The 24546-nt window shown below is 39.2% G+C and overlaps 1 protein-coding gene across 1 annotated transcript in view; it reads right to left on the reverse strand.

Moving 5' to 3' along the window:
• Positions 1-10260: 10260 nt before the first annotated feature.
• Positions 10261-24546, reverse strand: part of LOC122800191 (melatonin receptor type 1A-like) — a 215465-nt gene continuing 201179 nt past the window's right edge. The window contains exon 2 of the mRNA XM_044069697.1: positions 10261-11115. Within this exon, the coding sequence (XP_043925632.1) occupies positions 10346-11115 (770 nt within the window). The 3' untranslated portion in view covers positions 10261-10345. The remainder of the gene's footprint in view (positions 11116-24546) is intronic.

The raw sequence follows: 24546 nt of genomic DNA on the forward strand, positions 1-24546 counted from the left end.
TCTAGGATGTTTGCTCGAGTGAGAAAACGACCGAAACCTAAACAGCCGGGCATACTTATGCGAAAGTGCTTTTCACCGAAGAAACACTTTCTCATAAGTATGCCTGTTGCCGAGGCTGTACTACGGTGTGGGTAAGGGAAATTTCCCTTTTCCCCAATGTAGTGCGGTCTCAGAGGGAGATTATTAAAGTAGGGGGTGTGGGGGCACAGCCCCCCACATGGGTGATGCAGGGGGGCAAAGCCCCCCCTGCTAAAATGTAAATGTAGTGTTTCTTTTTTTTTTTGTAACATGCTTTAATGAAAGCGCTTTTTTGATAAAAGTGCTTTCGTTAAAGTGTGTTTGGTTATTATGGATTCGGACGTTTGCTCACTTGAGCAAACATCCTAGATCTATATATATATATATATATATATATATATATATATATATATATATGTATATATATACCTGAAACTGGCTCACCTCCTGCTATCACATAAGACCAGGTCCTAAAAACAGTATCAAAAGCTTAAAATACTGGATTGATGGGTCCTAACAATATCCTTGAAGCACAGTTTAGCCACTCCATATATGTTTTGTGTCAAGTGAACAGAGAACAGCTATAGTTATTCCCCTTGCATAAGGGAAGACCTTCCACAGACTTAGAGAATTACAGACCCATAGGTCTGATGAGCCTCATATGGAAAGCCATGGATTTATGATGGAACTAATTAATAAGGACATAGGGAACCACAATTAACAACCTGTATTCAAACTGGAACCTTAGTTTGAGAGACAGCCTTACAGAACTATTTTCAAGTTATAGAGCTGAGTATATTTTCTGTGTTATTCTGTATTATAGAGCTAAATTGTCTGTTTGATATCTGTGTCTTACTGCTCTGCAAATCTATAGAAAACAGTATATATATTTTTTATAATTTGCACATTCCTTACATCTGTGTTGAAACTGCTCCCCCCCCCTCATTTCCTGCCTTGTCTTTCAGCTGATATAATTTAGCTAGTGCTGTGTCTCCTTTTAATTAACAACCTGTATTCAAACTGGAACCTTAGTTTGAGAGACAGCCTTACAGAACTATCTTCAAGTTATAGAGCTGAGTATATTTTCTGTGTTATTCTGTATTATAGAGTTAAATTGTCTGCTTGATATCTGTGTCTTACTGCTCTGCAAATCTATAGAAAACAGTATATATATTTTTTATAATTTGCACATTCCTTACATCTGTGTTGAAACTGCACCCCACCCTCCCTATTCTTGGTTGTAGTTTAAATTTGGTGGCTTTTGCAGTGCCAGCCCACTGTAGATTTGATCTAAGACACTCCCCAGGACATCTCTTTACCGCATTCTACCTAATAAACCCTTTCTGCACTTGCTTTTAGTCCTTTTTAATTTAATTACATTTTTTCAAACTGTGTGTGGACTAATATTGCTACATATTCAAGTGTGCCAGCTTGCACTGCATGAGAATTGTATTTACTACTGCTTTTGCTACTTTTCTTAAAAAAAAAAAAAAATCTTCTGTTTTTACTGTACTTGTGTTTCTTCCTACTTTATTTTGCTTTTGAGTCATCTTAAACGTTCTCAATTGTATTTATTACTGCTTGGTGTAACTCATTCTAAGCCTTTTAGTTTAAACACTTGGGCTTCAGACCAGTTGTTTTACATTGGGAGGGTTTGTGGTCTGCACTGTAGTGGCAGAACAGGTAGCTTACATCCCTCTAAGTTGGGAACTGCTGATTGAGGGCTCAGTGTCTGTTATTCTAAAAGTATATTAATTCTGGTGTAAGCACTTGGGCTTTCAGGCCAGTTATTTTACATTAAGAGGGTTTCGTGGTCTGCACTCTTGTGGGAGGAGAGGCTGGACTCTGCCCTTCTGAGCTGGGAATTTCTGGTTGAAGGCTTATAGTGCATGCATATCTGAATTTCTTCTTACTGAAATTGGTACACCTTGTTTGCTGTAGCATAGACTAGATCCAGGCCTGCTGAATCTAGCTTTGTTTGTATAACTTGAGCACTAATCCAGGCATTATTTAAAGTATTCAGTTGTATTTATTACTGCTTGGTAGTAACTTGGTTAAAGTGTAGCTATCATTCTAAGTCTTTTGGATTAAGCACTTGGGCTTCAGACCAGTTGTTCTACATTAGGAAGGTTTGTGGCATGCACTGTGGTGGCAGGACAGGAAGCTTTCATCCTTCTAAGTTGGGAACTGCTGATTGAGAGCTCAGTGTCTGTTATTCTTAAAGTGTATTAGCTCTGGTTTAAGCACTTGGGCTTCAGGCCAGTTATTTTACATTAAGAAGGTTCGTGGTCTGCACTCTTGTGGGAGGAGAGGCTGGACTCTGCCCTTCTGAGCTGGGAATTTCTGGTTAGAGGTTTATAGTGCCTGAATATTTGAACTGTATCTTACTGAAATTGGTACACCTTGTTTGCTGTAGCATAGACTAGATCCAGGCCTGCTGAATCTAGCTTTGTTTGTATGCTTGTTATTTCCCTGAACACTAATTCCACCTAAAACGCGCTTCTCAGCGTTTCTGTGGATCCCTAGTGATATCTGCATTGCTTACTGTACTTATTTCCTTGCTTGAAAGAAAGTTACTGTTTGTCGTTTTTGCATTTAAGTTACCTGTAACACATTGCACTTGTTACCTGGCACTTGCTCACTAAAGCAATTATAAGTCGGCACTAAAAATTAAAAGCACTACACCTCCCATTGGCCCTTGTTTTCAATTATAAAGGAATTCCCAATATTATTCTAGCATGTCCAAAGGTCAGTTGTCAATCTCCTCTCCGGTCCAGCTGGTGAATATGGGAATCTTGAGGCAATGTTACAACTGCCTCATGTACACAGACAACCCTCTCCTCCTCCCAACAAATTCCAACATATGTGAGAGATGCAACCATATAGCCAAACTGGAGGCTAAGCTCTCTCAACTCAGTACTGGCATAACCAGTCAGGAGGAGAAGGAAACCACACTCACTACAATTCCAGTCTCACATAGACCTACCACGACAGCAAACCAAACACATAATCACACAAAAACATACTTCGAGGCTCTAAATAAAGATCTGCCTAAGCAGCAGAGACCTCCAAAGCAGACACCCAAGCAACCGCTACCTCAAAACAAAACACGTGCAACACATATCTCACAAAGCCAGTGTGCAACAGTCACAGCCCTTAAGGCTAAACAACACACCTGATACACTTGTAATAGGTGACTCTATCGTCAGGCACACTGGCGCCCCGCCACCAGGCTGAACAAGGAGAAGGTCACGGTGAGCAGCCTGTCTGGCGCTAGGATCCGCCACATAACACAAGCACTCAGGTCACTCCAAGGCAAGTACAAATATGACTCAGTCATTGTCCATGCTGGTGTGAATGACCTGAGACGCACCTCCCTGGACTACATGAAAAGAGACATAGAGGAGCTCTCTGAGCATGTAGCCCAGGCTGGTATGACCCTGACCTTGAGTAGCATCTTACCCTCACCAAGAATGATGCCACAATATGAAGACAAGATGATCAATTTCAACAATTGGCTTAAGTATTGGTGTCATTCAAAGGGGATCCAATGCCTGTCAGCTTGGGATGATATGCACGACAAGCCACGATGCTTTGCTAGGGACGGCTTGCACCTGTCACCCCTGGGCTTTCGGATATTGGCAAAGGCTCTTACCCCCATAGTGCCTTTTAGGCAAGGCTCAAAAGACAAACCCACCTCCATAGGTATCACAAGGATAAGAAACTAAGAGTAATGCTACTCAATGCTAGAAGTCTAAACCTCAAGATGCATGCACTCGAACTCTCCTTAGCATGGAGAACATCGATATCTGTGCAGTAACAGAAACCTGGTTCAGGACTCGAGAGCACCCCAGCACTACCAGGTTATACCTCATACCATGCTTTTCGCCCCAAAACTTGGGCCGAACCACAAAAGGAGGGGGAGTATCGATATTCATCAAGGATACCCACACTTCTAGGTTGGTGGCAAAGCAAGAAGCATCAGAGACTATCCATGTGCAACTAACAGTGGGTAAAACTGCCTTCCAGTTTATAGCCTGCTACAGACCACCCTCCCAAACCCAGGAACCCCACTCGGCCTTCCTGAGAACACTGGAAAATATGAAGGTCTCTCCGAACACCATTATATTGGGCAACTTCAACTACCCAAACATAGATTGGGAGCATTACTCTAGCTCCAACACCCTTGCCCAAAGGTTCCTAGAATTCATAAACTCAAATGCTATGGAACAACTTGTTACCACTCCCACAAGAGGGGAAAACATACTGGACCTGATCACCACCAACATGGGGACTCTATGCTCCAGACCAGAGAAGTATCCCTCACTGGTAAGATCAGACCATAAACTGATCTCACTGGATATTCACATCCCGACCCCACCCCCTGCCCAGAAAACCACAGTGAAAACCTTCTAAAGCAAATTTCACACTCCTCAAAACCGAGGTGGAATCCTTCAAAGCCCCGGCCTGTGGAAAATACGGCCCAGACCGCAGATTCCTTTATAAACGCATTCTATGAACACCTTCAGGAATGCATGGATCATGCAATCCCAAATAAAACCAAGACCCAATCCTCCAAAGGCAGACGTCCTGTCTGGTGGACCCCAGCCATAAACAAACTATACAATAGAAGGAGGAAGCTACTACATGATAGAGCAAAATCCCAAAAGGGAAGGCATCTCTGATCAGTATTAGCAAAAACTAAGGGCACTCATAAAATCGTCAAAGGCCAGCTTGAGAGAAAATTGCACAGGACACTAAAGATAATCACAAGGCTTTCTTTAGTTATGTTAGGAACCTGGGTGGGAATTCCCAGATATGCTCAGAATTAGTCCAAAATGACAAAAATACACTGATCCCACAGACATTGCCAACATCCTAGCTGACAGGTTCAGCGCAAACTCCCCTCCCCACCAAAAGGGCAAATATCTATCCCAGCAGAGTGCTGCCCCCGACATCTCAGATGCTCAGGTGGGAGCCGCCTCTCAAAGCAAAAACACAGCATCAATGGGACCAGACGATGTCCCAGGCTGCGTCCTACATGAACTCCAAGAAGAGCTAAACCCAAACATTAAACTACTGTTCAATCTCAGCCTTACTACAGGATATGTACCTAAAGAGTGGCATACAGCAACAGTGGTCCCTCCACAAAGGTGGTGCCTCAACGGACCCTGGAAACTATCGCCCATAAGCCTGACTAGCTTGGTCTGCAAAGCTATGGAAAGGATCATCATGGACCTCATAAATAAAGATATTGGGGACCTACAGACACTGGATCCTACCCAGTTTGGCTTTGTTAAGGGCAGATCCTGCCTCTTAAACCTGGTTGACTTCTTTGAAACAGTCACCAAGGCCATTGACGAAGGGAAGGTGGTCCACACAGCCTATCTGGACCTCGCAAAAGCCTTCGATACAATACCCCACTCAGGCATTATAGATAAGCACACCAGCTTAAATATAAACACCTATGTCACTAGATGGGTTGCAAACTGGCTCAAGGACAGAACCCACATGGTTAGAATTGCTGGAGCCATGTCAGACTCCAAACCAGTTACAAGTGGCGTCCCACAAGGCTCAGTCCTGGGACCTCTCTTGTTTGGTATATATTTCTCGGGTACAGGCCAACACGGAAGGACTGTGGCTGACCAAGTTCGCAGATGACTGCAAACTGGGCCATAATCGACTCTCCAGCCGACACAAGCATCCTCCAAAAGGGCCTCATAGAAACAGACAACTGGTGCCAGAGCCATGGCCTCAAGCTAAACGCCAAAAGTGTATAGTCATCCCTTTGGCAAAACAAAGTGCCAAATTACCACATAGGTGGTAATCCATTAAGTACAGAAGAAGTCATTAGGGACCTGGGGACCCAAGTTGATAGCAATCTCTCATTTGACAACCACGCACAAAGTGGTTAGAAAACATTTTATATAGCCCACCTAATCATGAAGGGATTCACATCTAGATTAGGGGAGGTCATCGTGCCTCTTTACTCATCCCTCATCAGGCCCATAATCGAGTACAATGCCCCTTTTGGGATGTACCTTACCAAACACCTGCAGCAACTGGAAAGACCTCAAAAGTACCTCACCAAGAGGATCAAAGGGCTCAAACAGATGCCATATGCTGCCCAGTTAAAGAAACTCCAGCTCTACTCAGTGGCATACCACCTGCTCAGAGGTGACCTGTGCCTGACGATAAGGCCATGTCCAACCCGAATTAAGGGACATGCTGCACCTCAAAAATCATCCCATCGAGCTACACGCCGAGAGACTTGAACCTCAGCACTGAAATAAATAGGACATGCTGGAGGGACAGATTCATAACCCAGAGGCTCCCTTCACTATGGAATAAAATCCCAGTCCAGGTTAGGCAGAGTCCCCTCATTGACTCTCTTCAAGAGGAATCTTGATGAGTGGATGGGAGATCATAGGTTTACCCCGGGTATCACTTCTGTGTCACTGTTAGACAGAGGCACAGTATACTAACCTCGAAAAAGGGCATAGCAAAATTAATTTAAAATGGGTGGCGAAAGCCAAACATACTCTGGCTAGGCTTATAAATGCCCTAGGGCAGATAGCCTAGTATGAACCTATGAACCTATGAACCTATGAACCTAAATACTGGACCCATTTCAGTTTGGATTTGTTAAGGGTTGACCAAAGGTCACCAATGCAATGGATGAATGTAAAACAGTAGGCACTGCATACCTCAACCTGGCCAAAGCTCTCCAACTCAGGTGTAGTACAAAATCTAAATAAACTGGGAACAAACTCCATCATCCTCTGGATTGCCATGTGGCTCACCGATAGAATGTAGGAGATTGACTCCACCCATGAGTAGATTGAATGAGCAGGGAAAGGATACATGAGAAAGCCACCCATGAGTAGATTGAATGACCAGGGAAAGGATACATGAGAAAGTAGGAGCAGAGAAATGTCGAAGGTTAAATGCTCTTAAAGGGAACTTAGATAGGCTTATTGTTTTCTTCTGCCCCAACATAACTGTAACATAGCCCTGTTTACCTACTTCCTAACATTTATGCCCACTATCCTACTTAAGATGCAGTTATCTCAACACTTCCTCTTCTTCTTCTTCTCTTGGCTTTTCCTGGTTAAGGATTGCCACAGCAGATCACCTGTTTCCACTTCTTCCTGTCCTCTGCATCTTGCTCTGTCACACCAACCACCTGCATGTCTTCTCTAACCACATCCATAAACCTTATCTTAGGCCTTCCTCTTTTCCTCTTACCTGGCAGCTTCATCCTTAGCATCCTTTTCCCAATATACCCAGCATCCCTCCTCAGCACATGTCCAAACCAATGCAATCTCGCCTCTCTGGCTTTGTCTCCAAACTGCCCAACCTGGGCTGACCCTCTAGTATACTTATTCTTATCCTGTCTACCCTCGTCACACCCAGTGCAAATCTTAACATCTTTAACTCTGCCACATCCATCTCTGACTCCTGCTTTTTTCTCAATGCCACTGTCTTCAACCCATATAACATAGCTGGTCTCACTACCCTTTTGTAGACCTTCCCTTTTACTCTTACTGGTACTCATCTCTCACCAATCACTCCTGTCACTCTTCTCCACCCACTCCACCCTGCCTGTACTCTCTTCCCAGCCAGTGGGGATGCACAAGCCAGTGCATTTCTTTGTGCCGGTCCCAAGCCCGGATTAATGGGGAGGGTTTCATCAGGAAGGGCATTCGAGGTAAAACACTTGCCAAATGAGATATGCAGTTATCTCAACACCATCACTGTAATATATCAGACAGTGCTAATTGGTTAAATATGTTTTTGGAATGTACTTCAACACTATAAAAGGCAACCTGTTCTTCTGCCTTACTTATCATAATACCACCCCTTCTGCCTCCTTCAGTTTTACTGTACTGTTCTGTCACAGATCTTATAAGAAAATATTTTTTTCACTTAACAGCATCTTGCTCTAAATACATCTCATGACTAACATGTCCTTTCCTTGAAACACTGCACATAACACTTACTTTAGTCATTCTTTAAACTGAACTATATGTTTCTGAACTACTGTACTTTGTAATAGTGGGATTCTGCTTAAATCAGCTCCATGATGTGTGACGTCTACTTATCTGGCAAATCTGACCACCATAAGCTGTTGTTCCTGCTATAGTTATATTTTATCTCATATTCTTATGAAATGCATTCTGATTTTACCTGTTCTTCCATAGTCATCTGAATGTCTTTATTGGTATGTAAGTATATTATAAATCACATGGCAAAAAACACAATCTGCCTCGCCTTGACACTACTCTTATTGGTAGTTTTGTTGTTTATTCATTTATTTTTGATTTATTTTCTCATTGTGTTGCCTGCATTTTATAACTAACAATTGTTAGATGTGCAGGGTTTATAAGTGAACCACATATAGAAAGTTATAATGTGTCCTAAGGTATGAAATGAGTCCAACAGGCACATTGATAAATAATAAGCAATGCCAGTTAATCTCTACAGCCAACATACTGCAACTTAATCTCAGAGATGAGATGAGGTGTAGTCTGAGTGAAGACTGACAGTTTCAAATTAGAATGCATGTAGACAACAGTTAAAGTAGCAGACAGCTTTTCATGTTTCATAAATGATTAGAATCGTTCTGCAGACCGTTGTTCTGCTGTGGTGACCCCTAATGAGAAAAACCAAAAAGAGAATAGGGTTAAACTGAACAATCAGAACATGAAGCTATCTTTGGGTAAGTGATGGTAAACACACAAACCACTCCCAACTTTACAGCCGTATACATGACTTCTGAATATTTTAAGGATATGATCACATATGGTAAAACACTGGAATATCTAACTCACACAACAAAGTTATTTTTTAAATGAGAATGCTCACTTCAAATATAATAACATAATAATGTATGTATGTATCAAATATATATATTATAATATGCTAACAGGACTATTCATCATAAACCGCTCTCAATTCAGTTTCCTCATAGGCATTAGTCTTCATTTTTGCACTTAGTTTATGGCGTTCTTGCAGAAGGCTGACTTTCGTGTATATTATTACACACAAGCATGAAAACACAAACTTGTTATTGTAATGGATTGTGCACTTTGTACTGTTGCACAATGCCTTTTACACAGCAGGCTTCCAGCATGGGACATTTTTGTAAAATAGGACACAGTAGCTGAAGTGTAGAAGGGCACAGCATTTTGTATATGCCAGTGTTTGTGTGTGTGTGTGTGTGTGTGTGTGTGTGTGTGTGTGTGTGTGTGTGTGTGTGTGTATGTGAGAGTTTTACAAAAGAATAACAACTTATACAAGTGAAAGCCTTTCACAGAAAGATTAGGAAGTAATAAAATGAGTACGAGATATTTCAATATTTTTGTTTCCATGTTTTTTGTTTATAGATTAAGGTACTGTGATTCTAAAGGACAGTAGTAAAGTAAGCTGTTAATAACACAATACAAAAGCAGAGCTTAGTTTTCAAACTGAATGTTACAGGGAATTTTCCGATATTTCTGAAAGGATTTAAAATCAACTTTCTTAGCTGCTTTTGGCAAGAAAATTCACTATTGTGTGTGCTGTTTGAAGAATTTTTTGTGACATCTAATATTTTCTTGTAATACTGTTATGTAGTATCAGAACAAGGCTTAACTTCTCCAGTCGCCCAAATTTCCCATTTCTTTCTGCACAGCTATGGCTTTACAATCCAAATTATAGTGAGCAAAGATATATATAGCATATTTTATAACGCTTACTGTTTCATCCATACCAAACAAATTAATTAAAATCTTCTGACCTTTCAGCTGCTTGAGGGAGAAAAACAGGCTTGGAATAATTAGTTCTTGAGAAACTGCATAGATTTTTCTTCAGTTTTCTGCCACATATGGTTTTGATGTTTTGGAAATACCATCTCTTATAATTTATTAATATAACAGTCTCACAAAAAATCAGAAAATATACATATGAAACTAGTTTGATTTCTGATATGCAGGCCATAAAATCAAATGAAAAATAGAACACAGAAAACACAAAACCTACAACATAATATATTTTTCAGAAGCAAGATATAAAAGCTCTTGAATCAACATCCTTGAGCATTTGATAGTCAAAATTAAAAATAAAATATTGCTGCCCTCAGTGATATTTTAATTTACACAATCAATACATCATTTTATAAAAAAAGGTATTTTTTATTGTAAGTTTTTATAACAAAAAGTCATATGTAAGATATTTAATTTTTATTGATTGGACATTAATTGTGACTGATATAATCACAGTTTTATTCTGTCTCCTTGGACAAAAGCGTCATTTTAAAAAATACTGGTAGACCTATTTTAAAGCTTCAACATACCAGCTGAATTGCAGTTAGGATAATTTTCTTGTATTCATTTCTAAAATTATGGTTCAGAACACCATAAACTACAGCGTTTAGACAACTGTTAAAATAAGCCATGAAATAACTGGCTGTGAAAAGCCACTGCGGTATAGAAGCTCCTAGGTCAGGGTTCACTGCTACAGCAAGCCCTATAAAATTCAGTGGGGCCCAACAGACAGCAAACAGTACAAAAACCACAAACATGGTTAGAAAATTCCGCAGGTCATGAGGTTTTAATTTTTGTCGAAGTTCAGGCTTGACACGCTTCTTTACCTGTATGACTAAGATCCATATCCTTAAGTAGCAGTAAGTTACAACACTGATCGGCAAAATGAAATGAATGATAACAACTGTTATAGTATACAGGGAGCTCACCGACTGTACGAATGTGCATGAGTAGACACGAGGGTCATACTGGAGAGATTCCACAAACAAATTAGGAAGAATGGCTAAAACAGTCAGCACCCAGACCAGGATAACATAGCAGATTGTGTTTTTACTTGAAAAGAATGTGTCATACTTCAGATTATGGCAAATGTAGCAGTAGCGGTTAATGGCTATCCCAGTGATATTAAAAATGGAGCCAATAACACTTATACCAATCAGAAAGCCACTGATTTGGCAGTGGATTGATCCAAGTCTCCAGCCGTTGTGGAAAATAGCCATCAGAACCAAAGGATAGGGATAGAGTGCTACTAGAAGGTCTGCAATTGCTAGACTGACGACAAAAGCATTACCTGTAAAACACAATGACAAGAAAAAAAGAGTTAGGTTTGTTTGCTGGTGCATTGAAAAATCTTCACCCTCATTCATTTTTAACTAAGTTTGGATAGCACAATCAAATAACACATAACAGTGCAAGCAGAATTCCAGCTGCATACATTTTTATGAAGCACTGTTTTTCATGCTCATTTATAACAATTTTAGCTGAATGCATTTAAGCATTTAAACAATCGTGTACAATGTTATCGCTTCTTGCATAAAAAATATTTTCTGTTTTTGGTGCGTTCATACATGAAACAAAGTAGAAAATTTCCTGTTACACAGATGTGATGCTGTTGCAAAATGAAACATCAGTCTATGCCATCTTATTATTCTGCAACAACTCATTTTAAATAACAATGACGGTGGCATTCCAGCCTTTCTTTTATTGTGCCCCTCCCCCTCACATGAGTGATGCCTTTTCACTATGGCAGTTACTGAAGACTAATGGGCAAACTAATGGGAATTTATGTAGAAGTGAAGTTGACTGAAAGAATACAAGGGTCATTTTATTGCAAAAAGGAGTAGTAATTAAGGGGACCATTTCAAAGTCAAGGCAAGTGAGTAGTGGGTTTTTCCAGAGATAATTGCTGGGAGCAGTGGTCTATGGCATGTTTTTCTCAGATAACATAAGCAGCATTGAGAACCAAATTAGTTATTGGAAGTCAACATTAAGCAGAAGGGATGGCAGAAGATGGGCCAGCAGGCTTGTGAAATAAGGGAGGTGGAAAGTACCTTTCATGGGTTACAATAATCTTAATGTGAGATACCAAATGGAAACAGTTATCCTAAAAATCCTCAGATTAGGATCTGGAAATTGGTACAATAGTTACAGCAGAGGTGAACCAGCGGATGAAGAGTGAAAAATCTGTAGCCAAGAACAGTGAAATGGTGGGCTGCCTTTTTAGGAGACTAAATTCAGGAATAGAGCTTTTTATATTAACCTTTCTGTACAGTGCCTTGTCAGGTCACAGCTAGAATATTATTTTGAATTCATTTGTTCAACCATGTATGAGCAAATATATATATATATATATATATATATATATATATATAATATATATATATATATATATATATTTATATATTTATATATATATATATATATATATATATATATATATATGTATATAGATAATAGATATAGATATATAGATATTTATACCAGACACAGGTTGCATCTTAGCAGTCTGCAGGATACTGAGTATAGTGACACGGCTTTGAGTCAATCCATGTAGGACATGTTGTTTAGGTCTTCCATCATTTTAGTAAGGTATCTCTGTGGGCATTCCAGTTGTTGCATGTGTCTAGGTAGATACATGGTATGGGGGCATTATATGCAATGACTGGCCTAATGAGGGCTGAGTAAAGGGGGGCTCCAAACTTGAACAAATGGGTCAACTCATATGGGTGTATTGGCAGCGTGTTGTAGTTCCCTGGGGTAGATAACTTCCCAAAGGATACAGTAATACATTTTTGGCAGTTAGTTTCAGTCCATGATTTTGGCACAAGTTATTTCTCTGTGAAAAATCTACCTGCAGGATAGCTAAGTCATTTGAAGATTCAGTGAATGCTCCTAGCTTACAGTCATCTGCAAACTTAGTCGCAGACAACCCTTTAGTAATATAATGAAAACGACAATCACCCAGTGGACCAAACAAAAAGGCACATACAAAACTTTTATTTTTTCTCTAGCGCTTCGGTGTGACCACCTTCCAGGAGTAACAAACAATATCATACATTTCTCTAACATTTATACTAAAAAATCTTTAATGAACAGTCAATTAAACACTAATAAAAAACTCATCCACATTTAAAGCAAACATTTCCAATTTAAATCATTATTGAGTCCATTTGGCACAAGTGCTTTATACTTGAAAATATAGATGCTTTCTTTATAACATAACTTATGCTTCAATATATTATCATCATCATAAAACCACTTAACAGTTTCTAAAATTGTTCCTTTCAATTTAGTTACATCACCTCCATGGAACATATGAAAATGTGCAGCTATTATTTTATCTTCTTTTTTATTTTTAATGTCTCTAATGTGTTCCGTGAATCTAATACGAAACTCCCTCTTAGTTTCCCCTATATAAAACAATTCACATGGGCATTTTAATGCATAAATTACCCCTTTACTTCTACATGTAAAAACATCCTTGGGCTCAAATTTAATACCGTTGATGTTATCAAATGTTTTTACCACATTGGTACATATACTACATTTGTTACAACACAACATCTCCTTCACATTCAAAATGTTTGGGATACTAACTACTGGTAAATAAAATCTCCCATGTACAACCATATCTTTTAAATTCTTACCCCTCTTATACGAAAAAAGGGGTATATTGGGTAAGATTTTTTTCAATGAGCTGTCCTCTAACAAATACTTCCAGTAGTATTCAATTAATGTTCTTATTTCATCAGTACTAGTATTATATACTGATACGTAATAAATTGAATTGTCTGTGTTATTCCTGCTTTGGTTACAACCAACCATATTGTATCTTTTTCCCAATGTGCATTTATGTTTTAAGCTACCATCCCCACCTTCTAGTTCTTTATTGACCCTATCCTGAGCCTGATGTAAAATCTCAGGGTCATAACCTCTTCTTATGAACATCTCCTTAGTTCGTTCCATCTCTTATTTTATTTCCTCTCTATTATTACATAATCTGGCACAACGAACCATCTCCCCATAAGGTAACGCTTTAATCACATCACATCACTAGTTGCATGTAGGTATTGATTCCCATCTACAAATTTTCTATGAATGCTGGAAGAGATACTCCCATCTACTCTCCCTTTCAAAACCAGATCTAAATAAATCACCTTGTTGCCTTTTTGCAGCCCATCAAAAGACAAACCATATGGATTATTATGCATTTCTTGTATGAACTGATCTATTTCTTCAAAACCTCCATTACATACAAAAAATAAGTCATCTATAAATCTAAAATAATAATCCACATATTTCTTCATAAAATCTAACTTAAATAAAAATTATTTTTCAAAATAAGACATGAAAAGGTTGGCATACATGGGGGCAAAAGCTGCCCCCATAGCCGTACCCTGTCTCTGTCTATACAACTCATTATTAAAGAAAAAATAATTGTTTTTTAAACAAAAATCCACCATTTCCACTGTAAACTTGGAAAGAGAATTGTTTCCCATGAAGTATTCAATAGCTTTTAAACCATCTTCATGCTTAATGGAGGTATATAAACTTTTAACATCAAGGACCAGCCAACAGCTGTCCTTCTGCCACACTATTGGGGATATTTTTCATAATAAATCTAAACTATCTTGGATATATGTTGGGGAAACTTTCACAAAAGGTAGTAATATCTTATGCAAAACTAAACCCATTTTGTGCAAAAAATAGTTGCAAGCTGAGATAATAGGTCTGCATGGTGGCTCCCGCATATCTTTATGTATTTTCGGCAGACAGAAAAAAGTAGCTACTTCGCTATTAACAGGAAAAGTTTGTCCTTTACATCTTTCTCCATAAAAAAGCCCATCCTGACACTTTTATCCAACATTATTTTCAAATTCCAATATTGCTTGCTTATATTTACTAATAGTGCATTTTTCATATACTTCCACATTATCTAAGTGTGTTATACACATATTTAAATACTGTAATGCATTCATTACTACAATTTTATTACCCTTATCTGAGGGTTTGATAACAATATCCCTTCTTTCACTTAAACTTTTCAATGCCCGCCATTCTTTAAACGAAAGGTTATATGACACCTTTTTTTCTATTTAAAGATGCACAGTCACAGATCCTCTCACCTCTAAACCTCACCATAGACCCGAACTGTGCAATCCGTTGATTCTCAAAAGGCGGTACAAATTTATTATGTGTCGGAATGAAAGATATATCAATCAAACTTCGTACATCAAAACATTCAAATTCTGTCACATTGCCACTCATTCCTTCAATCTCTCCAGAACAGGAATAAAAACTATCATCAGATTCATCAGATGAACACTCATTTGTAGCTGCACAAACAACATTAGAAATTTTAAAAAAGTGATTCTTGAGATACAATTTCCTCAAAAATCTAAACATCTCCTGCCTCATAATATATTCCCTTGGTAGTACCGTGGGCACAAATTTAAGCCCTAGGTTCAACATTGAAACTTCCTCCTCTGTTAAATTACAGCATGACAAATTAACAACTAAGTTTAAATTACGGCTAAACTCACTGTCTAAATTTCTTGTTGTAATATTGTCCATTATAAGAACCCTGTTTGAAATTTGTTCTGTCCCCTCTGTTAGACTCCTCGTATTGAAATCCAAAGTTTCTTGTTCGCTTCTGTCCCTGTTTAGGTTGTTGTATGGGCTGCTGTTGTCTCTCCTGATTCCAAAATGACCACACATGTTTGGCAGGTTGTTCAGCCGGAGGTAGCTCCGGAAAATCCTCACTGACATCAGTTTCATATCGGCTCTCATCTCCAGATGACGCAAATGATGTAGATGCGTTCTTTTTAAACCTAACATGCTGACGCTTTTGATTTCCCCTCTTACGATTGGAGGAGTAAGTAAAGGCACACCCAGTCTCATAGTCTCTAACATCCCTCACCAATTTAAACTTTTTCTGTTCAATAAGTTCAATTTCCAAAGACACCAAATTTTTATTAGTTCTCTCCAAGAAACTTTTTATATTTAAGGCTTCCATTGAGTCACTGATAGTCTGTGACAAAAGCGAAAGTTCCTGCCTCAAGATTTTGAGCTTGATTTGGTCTCTCTCCAATAAAATGTGCACCCATTCGGTAACACATTTATGTGATGCTTGAAACCAACGTTCCTTAAACTGTTTGTCCAAGGAACAATTTAAATCAAAAGGCGTGCTAGGATTTTTAACAAATCTCAACCCTTTTGGGGTAATATCTAAATCAATATACCGCTGTAACCCCAAAATGTTCAAATATGTCCTGGTTTCTTTCTCAGATAGTCTTTCATATTTAGCACATACCTCTCTCATATCAGCAGGAATAACATTTACGGTTTGTCCCACAGAGTTAAAAGGATCGGACACTCTTTTAACCCTCTCTTTGATAAAATTATCAAAAAAAGGATTCGCAGCTGTGCTTGTAGGTCTATTTTCTTTAGTTGAACCCAGCGCACGTATCAACCCATTCAGATATTGTTCCATTGTCCTCTGGGGAGCTGGATACGCTCCCAAATTACCAACGGTTCCACCAGTCTGTGCCAAATCTTCCCGAAAAATATGGGGTACATCCACATTAGGATCGGATGCCATCCACCTCACAAATAAATACGACTTCTACTTCTGCTCCACCACAATAAAAACGACAATCACCCAGTGGACCAAACAAAAAGGCACATGCAAAACTTTTATTTTTTCTCTAGTGCTTCTGTGTGATCACCTTCCAGGAGTAACAAACAATATCATACATTTCTCTAACATTTATACTAAAAAATCTTCAATTAACAGTCAATTAAACACTAATAAAAAACTCATCCACATTTAAAGCAACCATTTCCAATTTAAATCATTATTGAGTCCATTTGGCACAAGTGTTTTATACTTTAAAATATAGATGCTTTCTTTATTACATAACTTATGCTTCAATATATTATCATCATCATAAAACCACTTAACAGTTTCTAAAATTGATCCTTTCAGGTTTAGTTACATCACCTCCATGGAACATATGAAAATGTGCAGCTATTATTTTATCTTCTTTTTTATGGGCTGAGTAAAGGGGGGCTCCAAACTTGAACAAATGGGTCAACTCATACGGGTGTATTGTCAGCGTGTTGTAGTTCCCTGGGGTAGATAACTTCCCAAAGGATACAGTAATACATTTTTGGCAGTTAGTTTCAGTCCATGATTTTGGCACTAGTTATTTCTCTGTGAAAAATCTACCTGCAGGATAGCTAAGTCATTTGAAGATTCAGTGAATGCTCCTAGCTTGCAGTCATCTGCAAACCTAGTCGCAGACAACCCTTTAGTATTAGCTTTTACTTCACAAAACTAGATACCAAAGAGGAGACATCCCAGTACAGGACCCTGGGGGCTCCACTGGTAACTGGTGTCTTTGTGGAGGTAACTTCTCCTATTTTAATTATCTGAGTCCACCTCTAAGCCAAATGCCAATCCAGTGGCTGACATAGGGGGTTATTCCCAGTTTATTGAGCTTTTGTACTATGCTTGAGTGTGGAATTGTATCAAAAGCTTTGGCCAAGTTAAAAAAAACACTTTGGTCAGGTTAAGGTATGTGGTATGTACCATTTTATCTTCATTGATTGGTTTGGTGGCCTTTTCAAAAAAATCCACCAGGTTCAGTAAGCATGAACTGTCCTTGACAAATCCAAACTCAGATGGGTCCAGTGCTGGAGGTTCTCTATGTCCTGATTGATTAATTCCACGATAAATCTTTCCATGGCCTTGCATACGAGGCTGGTCAGACTTATAGGTTCATAGGTTCATAGGTTTATACTAGGCTATCTGCCCTAAGGCATTTATAAGCCTAGCCCAAATTATTGTGGCTTACGCCACCCCTTATATGAAAAAATACTGTGCCCATTAGTTTGTTGTGCCTCTGTCCAGCAGTGACCCAGAGATGATTCCCGGGGTAAACCTACGATCTCCCATCCACAGGTCTAGATTTCTCTTGAACAGAGTCAGCGAGGTGCTCTGCCTCACATGGACCGGGATTTTATTCCACAGCATAGGGAGTCTCTGGTGATAAATCTATCCCTCCAGCACGTCCTATTTATATCCGTGCTAAGGTTTAAGTCGCTTGCTCTAGTGGTGGTTTGGTGGATTTGGATTTTTGAGGTGGAGCATGTCCATTAATTCGGGTTGGACATGGCCTTGTATGTCAGGCACATGTCACCTCTGAGCAGACGGTATGCGACTGAATAGAGCTGGAGTTTCTTCAATCTGGCAGCATATGACAGATTTTGGAGTCCCTTTATCCTTTTGGTGAGGAACTTTTGGGGTCTCTCCAATTGCTGCAGATGTCGGGTGAGATACATCCCGAATGGGGCATTGTACTCGATCATTGGTCTGATAAGTGAAGAGTACAGGGAACAATGACCTCACTAGATCTGGATGTGAATCCCTTCATGATCAGGTGGGCAATGTAGAAGGTCTTTCTAACCACTTTAGCAATGTGAGTGTCAAAAGAAAGGCCACTGTCAACCTGGGTCCCCAGGTCCCTGATAACCTCTTCTGTGCTTAGTGGATTGCCACCTATATGGTAGCTTGGGGTTACCTTGTTTTTCCTGAAGGGTATGACTATACATTTTTTGGCGTTTAACTTCAGGCCATGGCTCTGGCACCAGCTATCTGTTTCCGTGAGTCCCTTCTGAAGGATATCAGTGTCCGATGCACTTTCCACTATGGCCAGTTTGCAGTCATCTGCAAACTTTGTCAGCCAAAGTCCTCCCATGTTGGCCTGTACTTCTGAGAAGTAGATGCCAAACAATAGGGGGCCAAGGACCGAGCCCTGTGGGACACCACTTGTGACCGGCTTGGAGTCTGACACAGCGCCAGCAACTCTAACCCTGTGGGTTCTGTCCTTAAGCCAGTTTGCAACCCATCTTGTGACATATGGGTTTACATTTAAGCTGGTAAGTTTTCTACAATACCGAGTGGGGTATTGTGTCAAAAGCCTTTGCAAGGTCAAGGTAGGCTGTATGGACTGCCTTTCCTCATCAATGGCCTTGGTGACTATTTCAAGAAGTCGACCAAGTTCAAAAGGCATGATCTTCCCTTGACAAAGCCAAACTGGGTCGGGTCCAATGTCTGCAAGTCCCTATATCTTTGTTTATGAGCTCCATTATGATCCTCTCCATAGCTTTGCAGACTAGACTTGTTAAGCTTATGGGCGGTAATTACCAGGGTCCGTGAGGCGCCACCTTTGTGGAGTGGGACCACAGTTGCCGTGACGCCACTCCTTGGGCACGTATCCTGTGGTAAGGCTGAGATTAAACAGCTGCCTTATGTGCGGGTTTAATTCCTCATTTAGCTCTAGCACACAGCCGGGGACACCATCCGGTCCCATTGATGCTGTTTTTAGCTTTAGAGAGCAGCTTTCACCTGCGCATTTGAGATGTCCGGGAGGCTACACTCGGCTGGGATAGTTATCTCTCCTTTAGGGGGGGAGAGGGGGGTGAAGTTTGCACTGAACCTGTCTGCCAGTATGTTGGCAATGTCTGTGGGTTCAATGGTTCTGTAATTGCCTAGGACTGTGGCAGGTCCTGTCTTATGTAGGCAGTGACTGTACCTGTTCTCCAGTCGCTTGGTAAAAAACCTGTATGGAGGCTAATAATGAACAGTGTTGTTAGGGATGTGGTTTAATCGTGCTTCACGCTATTTAAGATGCATTCAGGGATATTGTCAGGACCCACAGCTGCAGTAGTTTTTGCTTTTAATAGCAGTTTTAGACTTGGTCTTGTGTGACAGCTTGAGGTAAGACAGTTTCTCGTATATCTTGAGAGACAGATGGAGTGTAGAGAGGGGAAAAGTAAGAGCTAAATTTATCAGCCAGTAAGTTTGTTGTATCTTTAGTCTCAGTATAGGTAACATTGTTCATAAACAGCTCAGCACATTGCTACTTTCTGCTTTTGATCTTAGGAACATAACTAAAAAATGATTGTGATTGTCTTTTTTTAGGTAGCTATTTTACCCTCACACTTAGCTTTGGGGGATTTTATTAAGCTCATAGTTGTTTATTTCAGTGACAAGGGCTCTAACATTCTGGAAATCACTCTTCTTACTTTTGATTGAGAAGCAGTGTGGTATAATTCTGGCTTTTTTCCAAGTTTATATATCAGGAATTTAGATTACTACAAAATACCTACTGTGCTGACAAAAAAATTATCTGCACTGGGCAAAATTGACAAAGTTGTAAAATTTATGACAATAACAGCACTTAAAATGCTTTGTATGTATATTTTTGGTCATATAAATCTAGGCATCTGATCTGGTCTTCTTTATTTGAATAACTAAATTATAAATATCACTTTAATCAGCATCAGTCAGACAGAAGTTAATACCATTCAAGGTTTAATCTCCTCATGAGTGATTTTTCTTTATTTTTTGAATTTAACCAATGGACTAAAAGCAGATACCTCACTCAATGTATGGTGTTCTTGTATAAAATCTTTGTTTTTATCAGGCAAATTATCACCGAAATTCCAGGGCACTATTTTTTTCAGTTGTGGTATAAACTAAACAAAGCTGATTGTTCTGAACATTGAAATTTCATAGTCTTAAATAAATACTCTCCTAGTCAATACTATAGGTATATATGATGCCAACCTCTTATTATCTCTCCATGGTGGACTTTTTTTTTTTTACCTAATTCTTGACCAAAAAAAGCCCACCGGACAAATTATCCCTTTTCCAAGGGTGACACTGGAACACTGTCTAGTTCAGTGACTCACTTAGAACTTTCTGTAATGGTACATTGTACATTCTCTGATTAATACACATAACCTGTATTCATTTGTCTGGTTGCTATATTTTATGGGACACAATTCACTGGTTTGAATCCTAGTACGGGACTGGATGTTGATAGCAATGCTGACATTTATATTCTGCTTCATTGCTGTTCCATGTTGAGTTGTTTAGCTCTGGCCATTTTCTATTCTGTTTTACATGAAAAATGAATAATATTGTGATTATTCAAAAAATAAGACAGTCTACCTAACAATATTTTAGATGTTTCTCCTCTTTGAAGCTGTAGCTGCTCCTGAAGAATTAACATTTTAATTTAGAATTTAACCACTAACCAAGATCATTACTGAACTGCAAAACAGGCCTGACAGTGTGCAAGAGGATTTGTCTTTCATGTCTGAAATTGTTTGAACATTAATATGCTTTATTTCACTTGTTGACCTTCATTGTACTATTTGATAGCATTCAGCCAGTAACCAGTTCACATCCAAGAAACCATTTTTACACTTTTGTGTTTCACTGTTGATCTGTAAGTAAGGCTATGAGATCTGAACCCTGTCTCATTAAAACTGTAAAGGACTTAAACACGGGTTATGTGTGTTTGTGTGTGTGTGTGTGTGTGTGTGTGTGTGTGTGTGTGTGTGTGTGTGTGTGTGTGTGTGTGTGTGTGTGTGTGTGTGTGTGTGTGTGTGTGTTGGGGGGGGTGTAGCTAGGATTTTCAAACTTGTCCTCACAGCTCTCAAACTGCTACCCCCCTCCCCAGCCAAGCTACGGCCATTCTTGTAATTCAAGGTTTGCTCTTTTAGTGTCGATGAAGAGGCATACGCTGTAATGCCTCTTCAGTAATATAATATGGATTCACTCAAACTCAGTTCCTTGAATTAAAAATGAACCTGAAAGTCAGTTCTTTGAAAAATGCAGCATGGTAGTTGGGGTAGAGGATTCACGCTTTTGTTTTCTGTAACTAAGGTACAAGTTTTGAGCTTGTGTAAATTACTAACCACCTGTTACCCCTAACTAGGGTGTTTCATTCACACACACACCCCTACCTACCTCTTAGTGCAAGAAATATGGACAAAGCCTAAAATAAACAGGGACAGATATTAAATAATGATCTCGTGAACTTAGAAAGTTGCTAGAATAACAGGATTTGTGCTAGTATGAGAAAGTTGCTAAAATAACAGGATTTGTGCTAGTATGAATTTTTCTAAAGGACATGAAGTCTGAAACTCAAATGTATGTCATTATTTAGCAACTTTAGCCTTCAATGATTTTCTAGAAAAATGAGGAATAGACAAAAAATATGGGGCAAAAATCTGGACATTCTGCAAAATTTGGACAGTTGAGAGGTATGCTACCTACCTCTCACACCCACCCACACACACACACACACACACACACACACACACACACACACACACACACACACACACCGCAACCTCTTAGAGCAACAAACCCATAAAAAAAAACTGAGGCAAAGGCCCAAAAATAAGGAAATTTTTTTTTTAAATATTGCTCTTATAAACTTAGAAAGATAATAGAATAGTAGCAGGTCTTGCATTAGTACGAATTTTCTGAAAGGTATGAAATCTGAAACTCAAATGTCTGCCATTATTTTCTAACTTCAGTCTTTAATGATTTGCCACTAATTTGCCAGAAAACCGCAATTTTATGAAAAACGGACCAAAAATGTGATGCAAAAATATAAAATTGCCAGACAATACAGCTGGGAACCTGTCAAAGAAAGGACACCGTTTTAATATGAGCACTGTTAACTTGAGCAGCTGACAAAATTAGAGAATCTACATGCATTTCTGAAATAAAAGTGATGTATAACTCTGATCATTACAGTTATTTATAATTGTACACCCTCAACATTTTCTTCCAAAATTGCTATTTTGCGGAGGGATTATTAGGGGGAGTGCAACATTTTGAGCCAACATTGGAGACAGTTGAGAGGTTTGGATATTCCTAATTCTATAAAGCGATTTATTTGCAAATACCTCTCAACCTCTTAAAGCAGGAAATCTGGACAAGGCCAAATATATTGGGGGAACATACAAAGTACTAAAAATTGATCTTGTATAAACTTAAGACAGTTGGTAGAATAACAGGTCTTGCTTTAGCATGCATTTTTCTGAAGATTAGGATGTCTGAAACTTAACGTCTGTCATTATTTAGTGACTTCATTCCTAATGATTTGCCAGAAAAGTTTTATTTTGCATTTTACAGCACGAGCACCAATAATTATCTGCTAAACAAAGCAATGCAGTCTCACAATGAAACTAGAATTAACATTAAAACTTCTCTGCCCTTGAAACTCACATTCATTGAAACCCACATTCAAAGAAAATACATTTTGCCAATGGCAGATAAAGATTAACTTTGGGCTGTTTTCAAATCATAGGCCCCTTGCAAATGAAACATACACGTGCTCTTTGATACACCTTCCTGATTGTATTAAATTATATTCCTTTTACAATACAGTATAGTTCAAACTTCTACCGTCCACCAGTATCAGTAAATATGCACAATCTCTGAACCAGTAAAAGCCATCTACATAATTCCACATTAAAGAAATCTGTAACTAATGAAGAGGTTGCTGCTAGCAAACAACTTTATATTTCATTGTTTCATCTACAAATAAAGTGCCTGTTGCCCTTGAGGAATAAATTACCTATGTTGCATTAAAAAATGATACGCTAGTAATATTGCAATAGGGAATGGATGGCAAACTGATAACAGGTTCATAGTTACTACTAGATATCTTCGCCAAAAAGGACTACAGCATCCACCCCACTTTACAACACAGTACAGTATCAGCAATGCATCTACCTACTGTGGGAGAAGTACCCACAGCCTTCTGCATCAAAAGCAAGTGCACTACCTGTTGTGCTATTAACAATACAAGCAGATTCAGCATAAGCAGCACTAAATTTTAGTTCCCCTGCAGCTCTCAGCTCCTTGTAAAATGTACTCAACACTCAGCTGTATCTCTGAACTTTGCAGCAAAAGAAATCTGGAAAAAGCCAACATTTATTGGTGGGGGGGGGGGGCAAAAGCTCAAAAACCAGGGACACATTTTAAACATTGCTTGTATAATTTTGAAAAGTTGCTAGAATAAAATGTTGTGTTACCACCATGCATGTCTTGAACCCAGAACCATATGCACTACAGTCAGTGCAACATACCTCTATGCTAAATCAGCAGTTTAAAAAATAGGAAGACTGAAACTTAATGGCTATCATTTAGATAGCTTTCAACCTCTTAGCACAGAAAACCTGGACAAACAAAGCCAACAATGAGGGAATACAAATTCAGTTCTCACTTCATACCTTAGCACAAAAAAACCTGGACAAACAACAAAAACAATAACGGGGGAAATGCAACTTCAGTTCTCACTTCTCACCATAGCTGGGGAATACAAATTCAGTTCTCACTTCTCACCATAGCTGGGGAATACAACTTCAGTTCTCACTTCTCACTACAGCTGGGGAATACAACTTCAGTTCTCACTTCTCACTACAGCTGGGGAATACAACTTCAGTTCTCACTTCTCACCATAGCTCACAACTGTTAGAAAAAAAAATTTGAACAACGTTCAGAAATGGTGGTGGTTAGGGACTTTAAGCTCTTTTTACCCTGAGGCAAAGGTACAGGGTTTGAGCCTAAACACCTATAGCCAGCAGGTGTATTATGTGGGAGGCATCTTCTCACACACACACACACACACACACACACACACACACACACACACACACACACACACACACACACACTCCTTACCTGATAATCCATTCACGCTGTTCACACACACCCCTTACCTGATAATCCATTTACGCTGTTCACACACATGCTTTACCTGATAATCCATTCACGCTGTTCACATACACTCCTTACCTGATAATCCATTCATGCTGTTCACACACACTCCTTACCTGATAATCC

The sequence above is a fragment of the Protopterus annectens genome, chromosome 4.part0 (genome assembly GCF_019279795.1).
Source record: "Protopterus annectens isolate FY-2018-M chromosome 4.part0, PAN1.0, whole genome shotgun sequence".
Lineage (NCBI taxonomy): Eukaryota > Metazoa > Chordata > Ceratodontiformes > Protopteridae > Protopterus > Protopterus annectens.